This window comes from Leptonotus elevatus, chromosome 21 (assembly GCF_054856555.1).
Source record: "Leptonotus elevatus isolate MCC_2025b chromosome 21, RoL_Lele_1.0, whole genome shotgun sequence".
NCBI lineage: Eukaryota > Metazoa > Chordata > Actinopteri > Syngnathiformes > Syngnathidae > Leptonotus > Leptonotus elevatus.
The window spans coordinates 5,745,497-5,765,295 of NC_141259.1; the positions used below are offsets into that span (position 1 = coordinate 5,745,497).

General features: G+C 37.9%; 3 protein-coding genes across 4 annotated transcripts in view; all 3 read left to right on the forward strand.

Moving 5' to 3' along the window:
* Positions 1-635: 635 nt before the first annotated feature.
* On the forward strand, positions 636-6,359 carry LOC147155662 (elongin-C). The gene is made up of 4 exons (XM_086066089.1): positions 636-776; positions 1,194-1,217; positions 1,328-1,471; positions 5,913-6,359. The coding sequence occupies exons 2-4, from the start codon at positions 1,214-1,216 to the stop codon at positions 6,101-6,103; spliced, it is 339 nt and encodes a 112-aa protein (XP_085922215.1). The 5' UTR covers positions 636-776; positions 1,194-1,213; the 3' UTR covers positions 6,104-6,359.
* An 890-nt stretch (positions 6,360-7,249) lies between these two features.
* Positions 7,250-15,223, forward strand: ube2wb (ubiquitin conjugating enzyme E2 Wb). 2 transcript variants are annotated; one of them, XM_086066582.1, is made up of 6 exons: positions 7,250-7,320; positions 8,100-8,191; positions 11,725-11,827; positions 11,922-12,077; positions 13,161-13,236; positions 13,314-15,223. In XM_086066582.1, the coding sequence occupies exons 1-6, from the start codon at positions 7,306-7,308 to the stop codon at positions 13,325-13,327; spliced, it is 456 nt and encodes a 151-aa protein (XP_085922708.1). In that variant the 5' UTR covers positions 7,250-7,305; the 3' UTR covers positions 13,328-15,223. The 2 variants fall into 2 exon arrangements, with proteins under 2 accessions (XP_085922708.1, XP_085922709.1); XM_086066583.1 differs by lacking the exon at positions 7,250-7,320 and adding an exon at positions 7,537-7,863.
* Positions 15,224-15,902: 679 nt separating this feature from the next.
* The window catches only part of stau2 (staufen double-stranded RNA binding protein 2), a 95,245-nt gene continuing 91,348 nt past the window's right edge, over positions 15,903-19,799 (forward strand). Inside the window, exons 1-4 of the mRNA XM_086065698.1 lie at positions 15,903-15,959; positions 18,071-18,278; positions 19,233-19,363; positions 19,601-19,760. Coding sequence (XP_085921824.1) covers positions 18,080-18,278; positions 19,233-19,363; positions 19,601-19,760 — 490 coding nt within the window. The 5' untranslated portion in view covers positions 15,903-15,959; positions 18,071-18,079. The remainder of the gene's footprint in view (positions 15,960-18,070; positions 18,279-19,232; positions 19,364-19,600; positions 19,761-19,799) is intronic.

A 19,799-nucleotide genomic window follows, 5' to 3' on the forward strand; every position in this document is an offset into this window, starting at 1 on the left:
ACATTCTTGCTTGAATGTAGATTTATGGGCCTGCAAAATGTCACTGTCACATTCAATGAGCACCTGCTCTCTCCCATCATCAGGAGGACACCGTCAGCAGGAGAAGGGGGGCGATTCTGCAACAAACACGACACTTACAGGACAAAAAGGGCATTGCAAGTACCATCTGAGGTCTTGAAATATGAATATCTAAATAGTATATGTGTGCCTCAACTGACTATAAATATAATAAACTCACTATTGAAAATGAGGGGAGGAAAATATATTTATTCAGGTTTGTTTTTTTGGGGTGGATAAATGTAAATGCTCTGCTGACGATTACTAACAGAGCCATTCAAAGATTACGCGTATTGTCGACGTCACGGCTTGAAAGATTTCTATTCGGACTAATCATGGCTGTATTCACCCAGGTTGCCGCACGGGCAAATTAATGAACTAAAGGAGACAGTTACTGCATGTTGTCGCGTTTTTGCACATTCGGTTAGCAATTTCAGGTATGTAATTGCTACAAATATTACCGTAAGAGAATTCTTACAAGTAGAATTCTCGTTATGTCTAGTGTGAAACGGTGACTCACAACAATATTTCCATTAATGCTATGCAGTGCAAAAGAATACAAAACTATAAAAGTGTTAATTGGTAGAGAAGGAACGCATTACATTGCCACAGAAGCACCACGGAATAGTTTAAGTCACGTACATTCAAGAACTGTTTCCGGTTGTCAACATCCCGGCTGTAAAAGTTAGCTAAAGCACTCCACAGTCTACCGACAAGTGGTAAGATTTATTTATGTCTCTTAGTTAGTTACTTCATGTTTAATGTTTGTTAAGGTCATGATGGACGTTTGAGCTGCGAATGCCGTATTGTAGAAGTGCTGTAATAAATAGAATAAACGCGAGTTGTCATGGCATTAGCATGTTAGCAGTCTAGCATGAACCAGCGAACTGCGGCGAACTCAGTTGGAGATTTTAGTCGATCTAAATGTAGCTTTCAATCCTGAAAATCGTCCAAACGAAACACGTACTTGACACGTCGTTTTGTTAGCTCTCCAAAATCCGGTTATGTCGTTTTGATTTTGTCAAACATTAATTTTAAGGCCACGTACTAGGACCAGCATCTTAGCACGTCTGCATTTATATTTATGCACACTTTTTTTAAAATCTGTTTTCTTTTGGTTTTGTCGTTTTTGATAGGAACAACCTCCTGCAGCGGTATGGGTAAGTTATCAAGCTTCATAGTGTCACTGTCAAGAACACAGTGTGCATACAAAATTAGGAGTATCCATTTTTAGTTTACAGCTGTCAGAAACTGTGCATGTGTCTCATAGATGGTGAAGAAAGGACTTATGGCGGCTGTGAAGGACCAGAAGCCATGTATGTGAAATTGATATCTTCAGATGGCCATGAGTTCATTGTGAAAAGAGAGCACGCACTGACATCGGGTACCATCAAGGCTATGCTGAGTGGGCCAGGTGAGGATTCAGATGATGTCTAACATATTATTTAATAGGGAATGGGAGTGGATGGCAACAGTTGTCCAAATTCAGCTGGAAAAGGCTCTTGTTCACCTATTACCCTAATGATATTTCTGCAATGCAAATGCTTCCTTTGTATTGTTTTATTTTTTGCCTGTAACTAGCATGCACACATGGAAGATTGTTATAATAGTCAAATGATATATCAGCACATTCTATAATCAAAATAATCCTCACAAATCAAATTACAACAATCTAAAATCCAATGCTTTTCAATGAGCGTCAGCTTTTTTTCCACCAGGGCTCGGCACTGCGACCAATTCACCTGCAAATGCGGCCAACTGTACAGCCTGTGCTGGAGTAAAATTTATCTAGTACGAGTACATTACAGTATTTAATGAGCGGTGCAACGGCTTAACTTTGAGCCATGATCCATATACATTAAGCGCTACGGTTCGGGTCGTCAAAGTCCGTGGAACGCGGTGCGGAGCCCAACTTCAAAATAAAAGCTTTCCAACAAGTAAGACAATGACGTTGATGTAATTGCTTTATTTGTATTTTGAAATTGATCTACGCAACGCGTGGAATGCGTCACAGCTCAAGAAGGCCAGCTTGACCCGTTCTCACCCGACTGTTGACTTCCTACATCAACACAAAAACTACCTCGAAATTTGATTTGCCAATTAAGGATGCTAAGAAAGTTAGTCTGTCATTGTATGATACGATACAAGTCTCCGGCATTAGCAACTAACAGGAGCGTAAACATTGACAGTGTTCAGCGAGCCAAACTGCAGCTGCATTTAACTCTTTGACTGCCAGACGTTTTCAGAAAAGGGATGCCGTCAGTGCCAGCCGATTTAAGCATTTTGACTGATCTTTCAAGGTCCACAGAAAATGTTCTGTTTGGACTATGGAAACACACGTACTACCAAAGGAAAGATTGAACTTTCATCTTTCATCAGAAAAAAAAAGTTTGTTTCTACCTTATTCCGTTCTTTAGTAATCAACAATAGAAAATGGTTAGTTTGACCCAATTTCGCCTGTTTTGGACCAAAATACGGAGAAATCAAGCTTTTAGTGAAACGATATTATTTCATGCATTCTAGTGAATTTTACACTTCTTTTTGTCCATGAATGATGCCACAAACACCTAAATAGTGCTTTACTTCTATAAAACACTACCACCAAGAATGAAAAAGTGTTTTTTGATAGCAAAATACGTTTATTTACATTCAACAGTGTAACAATTTGACAACAATTTGGCAAACTATTTACAAATGTGTGCAACTGTGGTGCTATTTACAAATATGTGGATGTTTCAACGACAGTTTTTCTTTTTGTAACACTCTCCTGCGTGCAAAGAGACGCAACAGCATTTGCACAACAGATTGCCTCTTCGCGTGCAAAAGCTCCACTTTCTTGCAGGCCGTTTTTTCCGGGGAATAGCAAGTATATACTGCAGTGTGTGTTGCCATAAAGTCTAATATCAGGATCATGCTACGGTTACGTTACGGTGATGTTACGTTGTGGCTTCCTCATGTCCTTCGGTTGCTATACCGAGTGGTAGATGTTCTGATCCATTTTATCCACTCCATTCATGGTGGCATCGTAGTCCAGAAACAGTGTCTTCTCCGTGATCAGACTGTACCCGCTCCTCCGATGAATATGCATTGGACTCGGGGTACTCTTCATTGTCCGATCGAATGTCCGCTTGTGCAGCTCCGCGTTTTCCGGCGTTAGCAGCGCTAGCCGGTGAGGCTTTATGACGAGAGAATAACGGCCGCGTCAATGCTTCCAACTCCGGCGTCAACCTCGGGAGTGACCATCATCATCATCATCAATGTGCATTGGTCGATGCTTTTCGACTACTCTCCATCGTCCGATCGAATGTCCGCTTGTGCAGAAGTACCCGGCCGGCTATTGTGCGCGTTTTCCGGCCTTAGCAGCGCTAGCCGCGCTTAGCCGGTGAGGCTTACTACGTGATCGTAAACACGTCAAGGCTTCCAACTTTGGCGTCAAGCTCGGAGTCATCATCATCATCATCATCATCAATCTGCATTGGTCGATGCCAACTCTCCATCGCCCGATCGAATGTCCGATTGTGTAGAAGTACCCGGCCGGCTATTGTGCGCGTTTTCCGGCCTTAGCAGCGCTAGCCGCGCTTAGCCGGTGAGGCTTACTACGTGTTCATAAACACGTCAAGGCTTCCAACTTTGGCGTCAAGCTCGGAGTCATCATCATCGTCGACATCAATGCGCTTTTTAGTATTGATCGATGCTTTCCGTCTTTGAAAAAAATGCTCAAGCGTGAGCTGCTTGTAACCGGTTGCTTGGTCAAGCCATTGTGGCTTGGATCAGCCATTGTCTCCTCAACACTCTAGCTCCGCCTCACGTCTTCTACTGACGCCCACGGTGGGCGGCCCATCCAACCTTGTGCAAAGAGAGTCATCGCTGCCCTCTAGGGGCCAAAACGAGTCTTTTACTATTCAGATATGCCTGATACTTTCAGCACAGCTGCCCAAGGCTTTCCTGCACCCGTTTTTGAAAAAAAAAAAAAAAAAACATAGGGGACGTCTTTTAACGTCCTCGGCGCCCTTCCCTAGGTTTATGCTAAACGTTTTATAACGTTTATGGCAGTCAAAGAGTTAAATACTATTGGACATTTCAAACTCAGACAGAAAAAAAGTCCATCAATGCTAGGGGTGGGTACCTTTCACATTTGAACCTGTACTGTTCCAATAATCGGTACCTGGGAATCGATAACGGTACTCAATGGTACCAATTTTCGGTACTTTTGTACTCTCTCTTTTTTTCCCTTTTTTAATTTTTTTTAATCTTATTCATTAATATTGGTGGTAGTAAATGTTTATCATTGTTTAATAGTAAAATCTTTAAAAATAAATAAATTTAACAATTACCTTTCAATAAATATAAAACTTGACAAATAAAATTTCATTCAAATGAGCCAGAGGAATAGTAAAAATAAAGGTTTAACATTTTACAATTACTGAAGTATAATTAATAAACATAAACTATTACAAAAAAAAACGTTTGCTTTCAAGGGCGACATGGAAAATCGCCAACTCTTCTACTTGGAAGTACAGACTCAAATTAGTCCTTGTAAGCTTTCTATCACTCCATAAAAGCTGACATACATTAAGAAGAATGATGGTGGTGAAATAATTTTTTAACTTAATTACAATCAATGGTCCAACTACCGGTAGTTACTTTTGTTTACAATACCTTATCTACTAGGCTTCCATCCTCCATTCTAGTTGTTGGTATGTCAACGAATCAAAAATAATAAACCTGTTTTTATTTTTATATTTAACATCAAAACTAGGAGCACCTTTACTATAGTCCCCATTAAACTAAACTGAACAAGAAATACTCAGTGGGAGGCATTTAAAAAAAAAAATAATCATTAGTTACCTGAGTTTACATATACGCTCTGCAATGTGCTCATGCTCACATAATCCTGGTTGGGAAACACTGCATCGGACAACCTTTTCCAATCCAGAGTAGTGTTGAATGGCCACATTTGACTGATCATGATGCTAAACAGGCTGTGATGCTTTCCAAAGGGGGGAAGAGGGTTTGGAGGCCTTGCAATAAAAGCTGGCCCGTCTGCATAGATTAATAAAAAATAAATAAAAGCAAATTATTTTTTCCCCATTTCTTAATAACTGACCGGTTTTATTGCAGACAAATCTTGTTACAGTAAAATATTTTGCAGCTATATGTTGAGTCATTCCATTTTTATGTCGTCCGAAACTATGCAAATTGAGACCACGATACATCAGCAAATACGGTCATGCTGTTATCGCCCCTGAAAAAGTTGCTAACGCCAGTGCATAAAGTTAATGTAGAGCCCTGACTTTTCTGGGATAAACAATGGAGCAGTGTCCATAAAATTGCTCAGATTAAAAGTGTGAAATTAAATTAAAAGTGTCTTCATAGTGACAAAAGCTGTATTAAAGTTTTGTGTTTGTTTTTTTGTACATCGCTTTATATTAAGGAATGTAGAGTAGAACCTTCAAAGTTAGTTAAACATGTTCACTCCTAGGATGGTGGTTGACTTCAAACACTCTTAAATATAGCAATTTTACATGGTCTTACATGAAAATTAGTTATACTTGTTTGCGATTTCTGTTGTCAAATGATTTATTGTTGATTTTCTATTTTGCAATACCCTCAATGAAGATAGCTGTGATTCCACTATAATGCAATCTGTTCAATTGCATTTCTAATCAAATAAAACTGTGAGGTGAATTCTTTAACGCTGTAGACTGAAACCATTTGGGCTTGAAATCGAAACAAGAGTATGACACAAGACCAAATATGTTTGTGTTTTTTTTTTCCTCTGCTGTTTACATCTCTGACATTTATCTTTTGACAACCTCAAGGTCATTATTGTCTTTCTGTCCCCTTTCATGCAGGTCAGTTTGCTGAGAATGAAACCAACGAAGTCAACTTCAGGGAGATTCCCTCTCACGTCCTCTCCAAGGTCTGCATGTACTTCACTTATAAGGTCCGTTACACCAACAGCTCCACGGAAATCCCTGAATTCCCCATCGCTCCCGAGATTGCACTGGAACTACTCATGGCGGCTAACTTCCTGGATTGCTAAACATACTGTCTTTATGCACTAGCTTATAACACTTTTAGATGGTTTTCACTGTTTAACCTGTTTTGCCATAAAACCATGTAAGACATTATGATTTTGCATCAGAATATCAATCATTGTTTGTACTATTAAAGGATTTCACTTTAATCTCGTGAATGAATACGGTAGGCTGCGTTTATTCCAAGAATGTGGCAAACGTGTCTGTTCTACCTGCCATCTTCCCTACCCCTTGTCTGAGTAAAGAGCTGTTGGAACAGTGTCAACTTTTTGTGTCTCTACTTCTTTAAATGTGTTACACAATGAGCAACAAAATTCTGACAATTGAAGCATGAAATCAAATATGTGAAATTGAATTTGATACAGTCTTTTAACCAGATGAAATGAGAACCATTCATGCACAGATATTTAGCCAGAAACTGAACTGTGAAAATGAACTCTTGATCAAGTTGTTTTGATGAAGGGAGAATTTATCAAACCTTGATAGGATACATGAAGATAAAGCTTACTGATATGCTTTACAAGGCTGTCGTGTCAAGGTCAAAATAAATGTGCGGTTGTATTTGAAGCTAAAATAAAGGCATTGCTTTGCTCCTTTCTGCCCCTTCCCAAACTTGCAACTTATTATAAAAAATATATATATTTCCTTTGTTTTTAATGCTGAGCTTGTTTGAGACTAATCAAAATCAAAAGGCAGACAAAATTCCTGTAGGATTTAATGATGGAGTTTTACTAGTGAGTGATTTTATGATTGAAAGTGACAATTATGAGTTATTTCTCTGAACACATTTTATTAGTTTCAAATTCATAAAAATGCTAACCCATGGAGTATAAAAAATAATAATAATTCTGGATCAACATCCACTTTCCAATGACAACACAAGTACAAAAAAAGCCAGAAAATAACTGATGGAAGTAATTGAGTACAAATACTTAGTTACTATTATACCACTACCGGTCTCATCTCTCCAGTTGCTCCACACGTTTACTTTTTAAGTTTAGTTTTAGATGAGTTATTAATAACAAAAAAAAAAACCTTTGTGGACGACTAACTTATTTAGTTTTTGGAAAGTAGAAGGCAGTAATAATTAACGTTGCTAGGTTGCTATTTGCTGTCAAAACAACTTGCGCGGTCACGTGTCCCCTGACGTCATCATCCCAACACTCAGCGCTCGCTGTGGTGCGTGGGGGCGGGAGGGGTTTCCATCATGGCGTCGATGCAGGTAAGAGCACAAATGACAGCGGCCCCAAGTTTATCGTGTACCTGCTTTAGTCCACACCGTTTGGACCCTTTTGTTCACCGCGTCAAGAGCATTACAAGGCTTTAATTCGCAGCGGCGATGACGTCAATGTAAACACGGTGACATATTTCGACTTAAACTGTACAAGTCCGGCGCTTGGCTTGTGCTAGCATTACTAACGTTAGCACATCATCATCATCATCAACAGCTCCAAGTAAAGGCTAGCGTAGAATTCAGTTAGCCGGGGCGAAATTATTCATGCCCTACCATGTATTTTTCCGACTGACACTCCGATACCTCAACTAAAACGATGTAACAAGTTAACATTTAGAGCTCGTTCAGTTAAACGAGGGCCGAACGTTTGCCGTTCGGCGGAGTTAGCTTGTGAGGCGGTGCGCAGGTTGACCTGTTCTAGTTTCCTCTTCAGCTGAACAGGTGCATCGCTTTCGTAGGGGAACTACACAAGAGTGGTCAATTACAGGATACAAGCGAATAAACACCAGGACGCACCGAATGACAATGCATGTATGTGTGTAATCAACTTGAACAATGTCTGTTTCTATTTCAAAGCCAACCACTGTAAACAGATTTCAGATGAAAGGGACAGTGGGGTGGTTGCTCATAAGTATGAATATATTTTTATATCTTTATATCTCACACATAGTAAGACAAATTTACTTTCAGTGGGAATTACATTAGGACATTTTGTGAGTGAATCTAGCCTGGAATTTCTATGGTTTTGATTATATTTGTTTTCGCAGAAACGACTACAAAAGGAATTATTAGCCCTGCAAAATGATCCACCCCCAGGAATGACGCTGAATGAGAAAAGTGTACAGAACACCATAACTCAGTGAGTATTCTTGTAATTTTTTTTACCCTCAAATTGCCATAACCTATCTACTAGAATCAGGTAGGTATATATATATATATATATATATATATATATATATATATATATATATATATATATAATTCCAAGAAAAAACTTGTATATTTGCTACGAGTGGCAAATTTGCAAGAAGAAAACTCATAAATTTATGAGAAAAAACTCGCAGTTTGTGGCAAATTTGCAAGAGAAAAAAAATCACAAATTTGCGAGATTATTTCTCGTAGATTTGTGACAAAGTGGCAAATTTGGGAGTGAATTTACGAGCAATAAACTAGCAGATTTGTAAGAAGAAAAGCTCATAAACGTGCAAGAAATACACGTAGCTTACTCTGATGTTTGTGCCAATACTTTTCAGTCGGGTTTTCAAATAAGGAGTCTAGCTTGGATTAATTATATTATATTAAGCATTCACACTTTGAATAGTTGGGTACAAGTCGCTAAATTGATATGTTCAATCTGCTGTTGAGAGCCATTCTTGCATTTACCTTAAGTCTGCTAGCTTCTGTTTGGTTAGTGTTAGTCAGCTGATAGGGGGTCAGGAAGTGTTGACGCTGAAACTTGCTGTATGTAATGGAGTAAATTTTAGAAATTCGTCTCCATCTTGCCTTTTTATTCTATGAAGATTGTTCCATTAACCACCAACAAATCTTCACGTTATATACCTCCAAGTGGAGAAAAGCTAGCACCTAGTCCAGACTATAGCTATGTTATGTCTCGCAAGTTTGTGGGTTGTTTTTTTTGTTGTTGCAAATTTGCTAGTTTTTTTCTCGAAAATTTGCCACTTTATAATGTCACAAATTTTCAAGTTTATTTCTCTTACATTTAAAAAAAATAAAAATTCTTGGAATACTACAGTGTATTTTAGTATACAAGGCAAGGCTTCAACTTGATTCCATGGTCAGACTGAAGCAGGGTTTTGCTTGACTGACAAGTATTCCAACCAGTTCCACAGGCTTTGAATGCACATTTTAGTGTTGAGATGTTTTGGATGGGTGTGCCTTTTAATTTCAACCTTTAAAATTAGCCCTTCCGAGGGACTGGGTTGACGTTGAATGACTTACCATTTGCATTAGGCAAGGCTCCAGGGAGTCTTATAATTTCCAGCTTGAAGGTCAAGACAATTCCTTTCTAGAAACAAACGTGGAAGAATGCATACTTGTGGATTTGTGTGTGTGACTGAGATAAGTTGGCCCTTTGTTTTTGTCTGTTACAGTGTATAGAATACACTGGCTACTGTTGACAGTATGATAGAACAGATGGTTTGACTTCGAAAATGTCATGCTAGGAGTCAGTCAAGCAGTTCAAACAGGGAAAATCCTACGTCAAATATACGCTCAGCTGGCCCTTGTCTTTTTCTTACATGATTCACCAGGTTGCCACACATAATTTCAAAGTTAATGGAATCTTAACATGCTTGATGTAATGTATAGTAGAGCCTCTAGGTCATACACACATTCAGGGACACTGGTTGACCTCTAGTTGTGTTTGGATGTTGGGGGAAAAAAAGTCCCATGGGGAATAATGAAAATAATTGTGTTGCGCAATTATCCCCAAAACATTTGGTGAACTTCTAAACTGTATAACATTTGGACTTTATTTGGCTGCCGTTGCCTGTATTCACTGCGGATTTGTACACAATTACTGTCTTGCTGTAACATTTACAGTGATATGTTAAAGCTCATGAAATTAGAAGTTTTGCGGAAATTGTTGAGGGAAATGTGTCTTGGTGTAATTAATTAAAAGGAGAAATGCGAGATGCCATTGTTTATAACCCATCCTCATTCATCGTTAAAAGACTATTTAACTCATTCACTCCCAGCCATAAAAGTATATTTCTATCTGTTTCCGTTTTGCAGCAATTAGCATTAGAATATAGCTAAGTTTCATCATTATCTACATCTGTTTAAAACAGTGGGCAAAATGGTTTGTTGCAACATGGCCCTGGTTGATCTCTTATACTGTTTTTGTAATAACTACCATTCTTCAGGCGTCCCACTTTAGTTCAAGAGGTTGCATAAAAGCCTTCTGTATGCTCTAGCATAACCCCCCCCCCCCCTCCTAAAAAATCCCCGTATAGATACGTTTTTGGGACACTTGAATCATTTAAAATAGAACATATTAATACGTGTTTGGGAGCAAATGATTTAATGAGCTTTATTGTTTCTCTCTGATAGGGATAGGTAAGTAGTAGTACTGATACCAGGCCTTTTTTAAAGGTATTAGTACATCGGGCGCCCTCTTGTGGCTGTTTTATGATCAAAATTATGGAGAAAAAGAAGCGATATTGAACATCCCTACTAACTGATCCATTTTTTGTGACTCTCTGCTTTGACTTGTATATGATGGTTAATGTTAGTTAAAACATTTCCTGCACGAGTCAATAACATACTCGTGATGGTGACAGTTTGTGCACTGGAACAAATTATTGATCTCGATGGGAAATTTTGGGAGGTGACCAGTGTTTCCAGCGGATTGTGGCCGAGCCACACGATACCGCTGCGCTTCTTAGAGCTATTTTCAAACACCAAGTGTAAACATTAGGCCTTCTCGGAGTACAGCACTGACCTCATTGTCATATGGCCTGAATGGTTGCACACACCAGGAACGAGCAGAAAGACCCCCAAGGCTGTAAACCCAAACAGCTACAAGTTCCTCGCTGTTCTATCAGCTTCAGTCACTAGAAGAAATTAGGCCAGCGATTATGATGCTACTATCAATGACCACTTTTTCTTACCCTTGCAATTGTATACTATGAGCAGGCAATTCTTATTCATATTATGTGCTGGACTTATTTAATGGCATTTAATAATTTCAGCGAGTTTGCCTGTTTACAGTTTAAAAAAAAAATCTATTCACTGAAAAGCACACCTATTATGTGTGTTTTGTGCATACTCTTAGATGCTAAAATACATGGAGGGCCAAAACTGCCCAAATTAAAAATAAATCAATAAAGGACTAAAAGAGAAAATATAAATTTAGAAAATACAAATCCAAAATTAAATCAAATCAAATCAAATAAAAAACAATACAACATTTTCTATATATATCCATAAATAAAAGTAAAATAAAATAAAAAATAAATTTAAAAAAACGAGATACTAAAAAATACATTTATTTTTTGAATCTTGTTTTTTATTTTTGTATGTATTTTTACTTTTATTTATAGGTAAATATTTTTTTTTATTTCCATTTATATAGAATTTTTGATTTTTTTTTTATATTCGTTTTTATTTTCACTTTTAGTCATTCATTCATTTATTTATTTTTAATTTGGGCAGTTTTGGTCTGCCATAAAAATATGGCACCTGAGAGATCAGCTTTGTACGTCAGGGAGGTTCAAGTGCATTTCTTTGAATCAAATCATCTTTAAGCCATTTATTTTTAAGGGTGATGTTGTTGATGCAAAATGTTTTTGGACTAGTTTTCTGTAAACACCACTAGCCACTATTTGAGGAATTAGTGTATTGTAGTCACTGTCTTTTCTGTAACATCAGGTGGATCGTAGACATGGAGGGGGCCCCCGGCACACTGTACGAAGGCGAAAAATTTCAGCTGCTCTTCAAATTTAGTAGTCGATATCCTTTTGATTCACCTCAGGTAAGCACTGTGCGCCCACGTCATTTAAATGAACTTAAGTGACCTTGAGAATTATGAAGTAACTGATTTTGTCATCCGGTGTCATTTTTTGCAGGTAATGTTCACAGGGGGCAATGTACCTATCCACCCTCATGTGTATAGCAACGGTCACATCTGTCTATCCATCCTGACGGAAGACTGGTCACCAGCCCTCTCAGTGCAATCTGTTTGTCTTAGCATTATTAGCATGTTGTCCAGCTGCAAAGAAAAGGTAAGGAAACATTTGGGAAGGAGAAGGTGAATCTAAGGATGAGCTTTATAGAAATGTCCTTGGTTAATCATCATATGTTCAAACAACACAATATTTGTTCTAATAACAGACATTTCAACAATTGTATCATTTTTAATTGTAAATACCTGTAAAAAAAAAAAAAACTCATGAAACTCACAAAAAAAAAAGGCATGAGGAGGGTACCTTAGGCTTAGCTAAAACTCGTTACATTCAAATAATTCAGCTAAGAAATATTTTTGCGTCACACTATAGCACCTTTGGAAACCTCACTGCATACACTTTTTGACAGTGTATTCAATCTCTTTATGGACAGATTCTGCAAAATTGCCATAACAGAAAATCTGTCATACTTTTGAAATCGATTCCAGCAAAGCAGCACATTGTTGTGACAGCCTCCCACGAATGGATAATTAGCAACATGATGCCGTTAGTATAGTGTTTCCAATTATTATTGAACCAAGGCATCCATTTTATATCATAAAATATCCTGGCACAGCACAGAATGAAAATGTCACAAAAAGTTTTTATACTGAAATGAAGTTGATCTCATCTCGTTACTCACAAACTGACTTGGTATGAAATAAGCCAGTTCAGATGATTTACTTGCAAGAAGTCACTTAGATAATTTTGCTGTCTAAATAGCAACAGGTGGATCAACAGGTTTCCGGTAATTGTACCTTGTGTAGTCTGATGTAAGAGCATTTAATTGTTGTGTTTGGGACCAAAATAAAGGCTCCCTCTGCCGGTTGCTATCAAATAGCAACACGGCGTCCTCTATTTGATAATTACCAGAAGACATTTTAAAATTATGAACAGTGTGCAATAAACTAGTTTGCATTTTCGTCATCATGGAGCACTTTGAAGAAATTTCGGTTTATATTGTCGCAATATGAACAGGACTGTTGTAAACCGAGCACCCTCTATACCGTATAATCATCAAATTCCACCCGATTGACTCAAATTCATGAATTATGCCCATTCTTAGTACTACTTGATTGAATTGCTGAATTATTCAGTCAAGCTGTAGCCTAAATCCGTGTGTTTTTTTTTTCTCTCCTGCAGAAACGGCCACCTGACAACTCCTTTTATGTAAGAACGTGTAACAAAAATCCAAAGAAGACAAAATGGTGGTATCACGGTAAGTACTTTCCCGACGATGAACTGAACCACACCACTGACGTCATTGATGATCATTGTTTATCATTCCCTTCACAGATGATACTTGCTAATGTACAAAAAGTTTGTAATAATCACAGAAGAAGTTCTACTGACCTACGTAAAGCACTTTTTAATCATTCAGTCTCTGAACTCTGACCTTTGACTGGAACAATGGACAGACACCAATGCGCTGGAGGCTCCTGACTGCATTCCCCCAACCCGCTGGGCAATTTGATGCATGTTTTTAGTCGGTAATAACCAAGAATGGAAAACCATGGAACCGTTAAGATGCACTCTAGATGGATCATGTTTTGGGTGGATAGTAATGCAGTATGCAAGGTGTATTTTTGTGTGTGTGTATTTCCTGTTTTAAAATGATTATTGTTACATTTTTTGCGCGTGTGTGAGGACTTTAAGGTCTTTTTGTTGTGCAATAATAACCAACCGATGGACGCATGCTTGGGCCTACAAAGGATCCCAAGGGATTTCCGGAAGGGACCTGACATCATAAACCCAAGAAAATTATTCATCTATTTTATTTTATTTTATTTTTAATATATATATACATTATATGCACTGAGAGCATGTAGTTAAGAAGTCACTGTCATTACCTCAGCATTCCCAACACTAAGCAGCCCCCACTCATTAGTTTTAGTTTATCAAGCATCAACGCAATGCTCATCATCCCACTGGAGACTGACTCTGCTGGTACATGCAAACAAAAAACAAAAAAACAGCACAATAGGTCAAATGCTAAGATGTGCGGCCGAAGTGACGAGCAAGGGCCTTTTTCATTTAAAGAATGTTGCATTTTTATTTTAAAGCTTTTTTTCCCCCCATGCTTCTAAAATGTCTAGTTCTTTTTTGTATTGCTTTGGGGTTGGGTCTGTTTGGATCGCTAGCCACATTTTTGATTGTGAGATATATAGTTATTTATTTTCCACAATGGTAGAGAATGAGAAAACGGGAGTAACAATAATGGCTATGTGATTCTGCCTGGTCAGCGTTATGGCTCAGGTACTTTTTTCAAATAAAGATACCTATCAGATATTTTAACTATTTTCACCAAAAGAGACTGTTGTATTGTAAAATGATAACATGTCTGGAGCTATTGTATATAGGGCTTTAATTTTTATTTTTTTTTGGGGGGGGGGGTAGGAGAGATTGGTTTATTTCATAGCCTAGGAGTTGACCTATAACGTTTTGTTAATTAGGATGTGTATAGTCAGCATATAAGTATACTATGAAATCTGAAGTAGTTTTACAGTGGCATTGCATGCATTATTCAAAAAACGTTATTTACATCTAACCTGACAGCCATCTCCCTTTTTCTTTTTTTCTTTTTTTTTGCCCGACAACTGACAAAATGAGTGGTTAATGGGTTAGATATTACAAAGTTAACCTCCTGAGGGGCTTGGACATTTAAAGTGTAATCACTATTCCTTAAGAAACCAGTGAGATACTTGAATTTTCCATCTTGGTTTGTTTTGTGTTGCATTTACTTCCCCCCAGGTTTATTGTTTGTCTTGGGTGATGTGATTGAGATGGTACCCTTCTGCTGTAAAGATGCACAGCATAACTTTATAGACATTGTTTAATGTATGTTGTTTTTTTTCCCCCGGGACGTTTTTAGTCTTCTCATCTGCTGTCAGAAACAAGATGGTACGGAAATGATTGTTAACAAAGCAGCCATAACAGGATTTGTGAGAGGACTTGGCAAAAGCCTTCACAGAAGAGATTTTTTTTTTTTTACTTGCAGGGGAATAAATTAATGGGTCATTGGTTTTTCATTTTCAATGTTTGAACTCCCTAGTTGCAGATTTTATTTTTTATTATTTGAGCGAAACTAATGAGGGTTTCATATTTATTTTTGAAAAAAAAAATGTTCTGGGACGTTCAAGCGCTGTATAAACGGTGCCTGTTCATTTTCATAATCGATAATAAAAGCAAAGATTCACTTGTTTAAATGGTGTGAGCGATCTATGAAATACTGCTACCTTAACCTGTAATTAATTTTAAAAAAAGTTTGATGGCGTAATCAGCAGAGAAAGAACAGTTTTACCAGCTGCAATTTGCGTGCCAGTCATGGTAACGTTTACAAGCTCTGACTTACGCATCTTTGAATGCTAGCAACACTTATAGGTATAAAATATAACTAAAATAAATTTTGTATAATACGTGCATTGGCTGTAATGCACAAAAAAATATGAAAGTGCATTCGGTCGAAGTAACGGCAGGGAAAAGTCAATCTACCAAAACTACTTTTTCCTGTCTAAAGCGGCGGTACTGTGACAACATATTTGACCTTTCTCAAACTTAAAAAAAACAACTTAAAATACCAATTTTTACATTATTAAACAAAATTTAAAGTAAGTTATGTAGAAATAAAGTCTGAATGAACGCTGCTCAAGACGAAAACTAGGACGGAACCATTCGTTCACCGCGGGGGTGTCTAATTCATTCCAGTTTTGCGTCAATGTCTTACGACGTTATAGTGGCAATATAAAACATTTAATACCATCGGGACAAACAAGGTGCTCTCTCCGTGCACACGTAAATGTGAATAATATGAATCTACTAGTGTTTTGATGTACTTTACTTTTTATTTCCCACACTTATTAAATGGTATGTTTCAACTGCCTCCAGTTCTCTTTAGTGTTTGCCAATGTTGGAGGTGTAACTGGGGTCTGGCTCTGAACAAAGGTAAAGAAATGCACACGGAAATGGATTATTCGTCACTTTGTGTACTGTAAAGGTTGTCTCTGGTTTATTTGTCATGCCGCTGTCACCCCGCTTACGTTGCCGATGTGCAATGAACGAGCCGAGACTTTCGTGGTAGATGGAGCGCTATGGTGATGCTAACAAGAGGGGTACTCGGCCGACCAGCCATGATGAGCTTGAAACCAGCTGAAGCAACGATACCATGACATTATGTTGCCAAATACCACATCGCCATCCATTGCAGACTCCATAATCGTCCTGGAGTCCTTGCACATCGCGTCCATTTGTTTTGAGGGGCTGCCAGGCAGATGAAAGGTTGATTTTCTACTTGGCAACGTTAGCTTCCTGCTAAAGTGGACACAGTCGCAGCCTTCATGTATGCTGTAGGGGTCGTAGACAGCCTGCAACCCAACACCCATCCCCATATTTGAGGCAAGAAACGATTAGCTTACGGGTGGTTGTTTGGCATTCTAATTGTGCATGATGTAACGGAAGCATGGACAAATGGGTAGCCGGGAGAATGGAATGAATGACTGTCAGGCAGAAACTCGAAATGTCATGTTATTTGGTGCTAGTTTTTCCAGTCATTTTACTGCCTACATCTACATTTACCTTGGCTTACTAGCTAATGCATTTATGTATGATGTGCAGATTGTAAACAAGTTGAGTGTAGTTTTTGTTGCAGGGAAAATATCAGTAATTCTCAACACTACTGTTCAAATTGTATGGTTGCTATTATTACAAAGATGCTGCTGTTATTATTAAATATGCTGGTAACACCTGAAGGCAACGGATCCAAGAACTAGCATGTAATTGCAGCGGTACATAATTGAGTTTTCTCCACACCCAGATGTGCTCATTTACTTGGCAAAGTTTGTGAAATATTGCCAGTTCTTGCGACTGAAGGGGTTTGTTTCACGGTGGTGCTATTCTGAAATGGCTTGTAAGGTCATTGGAATTCTATTAAAACTAAAATACACTCAAGACACACAGACTCACACAAGCAATTTTTTTCCCCAAGAAGGTGTGTGGAAGTGAATTTTAAACTGGTGATGAAAACGTTCATACGGACTGTGGAAATAATATCAGCGAAGATTTAGAGTCAAATTTTGAATTTAGTAATCTATACGGCTGCAGCTATCAAACATTTTAGTATCCTACTGAATGTTATGGAATATTCAAACAATATTTTTGTTTCGTTAAAGAGCAATTTTGAATATGCAAAAGAAAACAAGCTGCCACTTGTTTTCTGAATTTGGGTAATGTGACATTCGCAAACTGGGCCGTGATTGGTCATTACCTGAGCTCTAAATGTGGTGTCATTTTCATTCGACAGCAAGTGGCAAAATGGCCGCCCCTTCAAATGGATTTTTAAAAAAAGGGTGGATTTTGCTGCTTAATTCATATTCCACAGTTACAATATTAATCAGAATACCGTGTTTAGACTAGTGGGGCCGCATAATACATATTGTAAAGATTTGTTTTCATTTTATTATTTTTTTTACTTAATACTACATAGCCACAGGGTAAAGCATCTGTAATGAGAAAAAGAAGGCAATGTTGTTATTATTAACTTTGGCCTTTGTTGACTGTCAATTTCTTTGATTTCTATGAGAGCTGACTTCAAAATGTGAGTGCAAGGCCACTGTGGCATTGAGGATTCCCCTTTTTTTCCAGTGGAGCTTAGCAGCAGTAACATGAGTAAAGCTCCTTCAAATAAAGCTTCATTGTCTGTGTGAAATGGCTACCGGGGAATCTGAATGTGTGCTTCGCAGAGCGCCTCTCAGTTTAAAATCTGAGCTAGTTTTGCTTAAATGCTGTACCTTGGGGTTAAGGGATTTGAATGCTTGTAATTTAGAGATTCCGAACGGCATCTGTTTTACGGTGCCAATATATTTGGATTCAAAAGAAAAAATTGCATAGGAAATAATGAAAATGAATATCATTAAACTTTTATTAATTGTGCTGACATTGTACTCCGATGTCGAGATTATTTTTGCCCCAGACTGGGTCGTCCCTTCATCTCTATCTAAAAACGTGATTGCATGTGCGATTGTATATTTAAATGATAGTGGTCTTTTTTTTTTTTCCAGGAATAGAGCATGGCTCAAGTAAAAGTACAGACCTCAGCACCCCAGGCTGCTCCTGCCCTCTCCTCCGGAGGTCCTCTGGCGGCCATGGCCAGCCCAGGATCCCTGGGTCTGCAGCCCTCTGTCAACGGCACAGGCCCGTCCCCCACACCCACCTGCCCCGCTCCTGCAGCTGGATATGGGGACGCTCCTGTGTCTGTCACACCGCCAGGTAGGGATATTCAAGTACTGGTAGTGGTATCGGATAGAGATAGACATATATGGTTTTGTCAGGGCCGATATCTATACTGATTATTAGTAGTTAAGGACGGCGATAACCGATATTTGGAGTCAATATTCATTTTCACTAAAAGGGAAAATATAAACTCCAGCTCTACATATTTAAAAACAATAAAAAAAATTAAAGCATGTTTATTGAGCAACTTTTCGGGTTCATAAAATATTTGAGTTAAAAAAAATCTTAGTCAATAGACGTCTTTGTTTTAAAAATCTAACCAAAAGTTCATTGAGCTCCCACGGGCAGTAGCATGTCTACAAAAGTTAAATGAAAATGTAATTAAAGTTTTCCAAAATTTCTAAATATGTTAAGTATTAAAAATTTTCTTACCGGTATCTTATTTTTAATTTCAAACAAAAACAGAAGGTGCAGAGAGTTCCTAGGTTTAGTAGAATATTTGAAAATGTAAATACCCGGTAATTAGTTCCCTGAAGTTAACACTTAAAAAAAAAAAAAGATCTATTATCAGCTGTATGATTCTTCAAAATGGCTGATGCCGATATATATATATCTATATATATATCTATATATATATATATATATATATATATATATATATCTATATATATATATATATATATATATATATATATATCTATATATATATATATATATATATCTATATATATATATATATATATATATATATATATATATATATATATATATATATATATGAGTTGGGGTTTTTTTAACCAATAAATCTGGAAAAATATATGGAATTTAGACATTTTGAATGTGTAGAAACCCTGTTTTAATAAAACAGGTATTCTCCCCTCAACAAGTCTTGACGGACTCATCGCCCTCTGGTCACACCACTACAAAATGAAAAGCACTTTCCCTGCGGTGCAGTATTCAGCGTTGTCTTTCTCTATGTACTGTCTTCAGGTTCGCCCGAGGAGAACATGGCAAACCCTAAAGAGAAAACTCCAATGTGTTTGGTGAATGAGTTAGCCCGTTTCAATCGGATCCAGCCACAGTACAAGCTCCTCAATGAGAGAGGCCCTGCACATGCTAAGGTGAGGACAAAAAACAGAAATTCAATCTATTATTATTATTAGTAGTAGTAGTAGTATTTGTTACGATTATTCCAGTAATCGTATCTAAACATCCAACAACAATGTCAATTGAATGGCTTCATGACTTCAATGGCTTAAACAACTTAAAATTTGATACAAAAGCAATGACTTTTTTTGTGTGTCTGTTTATATCATGGTGTCATAACGTGGCGTTGCCACTGGGTGTCGCTGTTGCAGATCTTCACAGTGCAGTTGACTCTTGGGGAGCAGGTCTGGGAGGCAGATGGCTCTAGCATTAAAAAGGCTCAGCATTCCACAGCCTCCAAAGCTCTGGATGAGAGTGTCCTTCCCAGGCCAATGCCCCGCTCACCTAAAGTGGACATCAACAGCAATCCAGGTACTGTTAGGAAAGAGGAAACCTCTCAGCTAGTGTGGT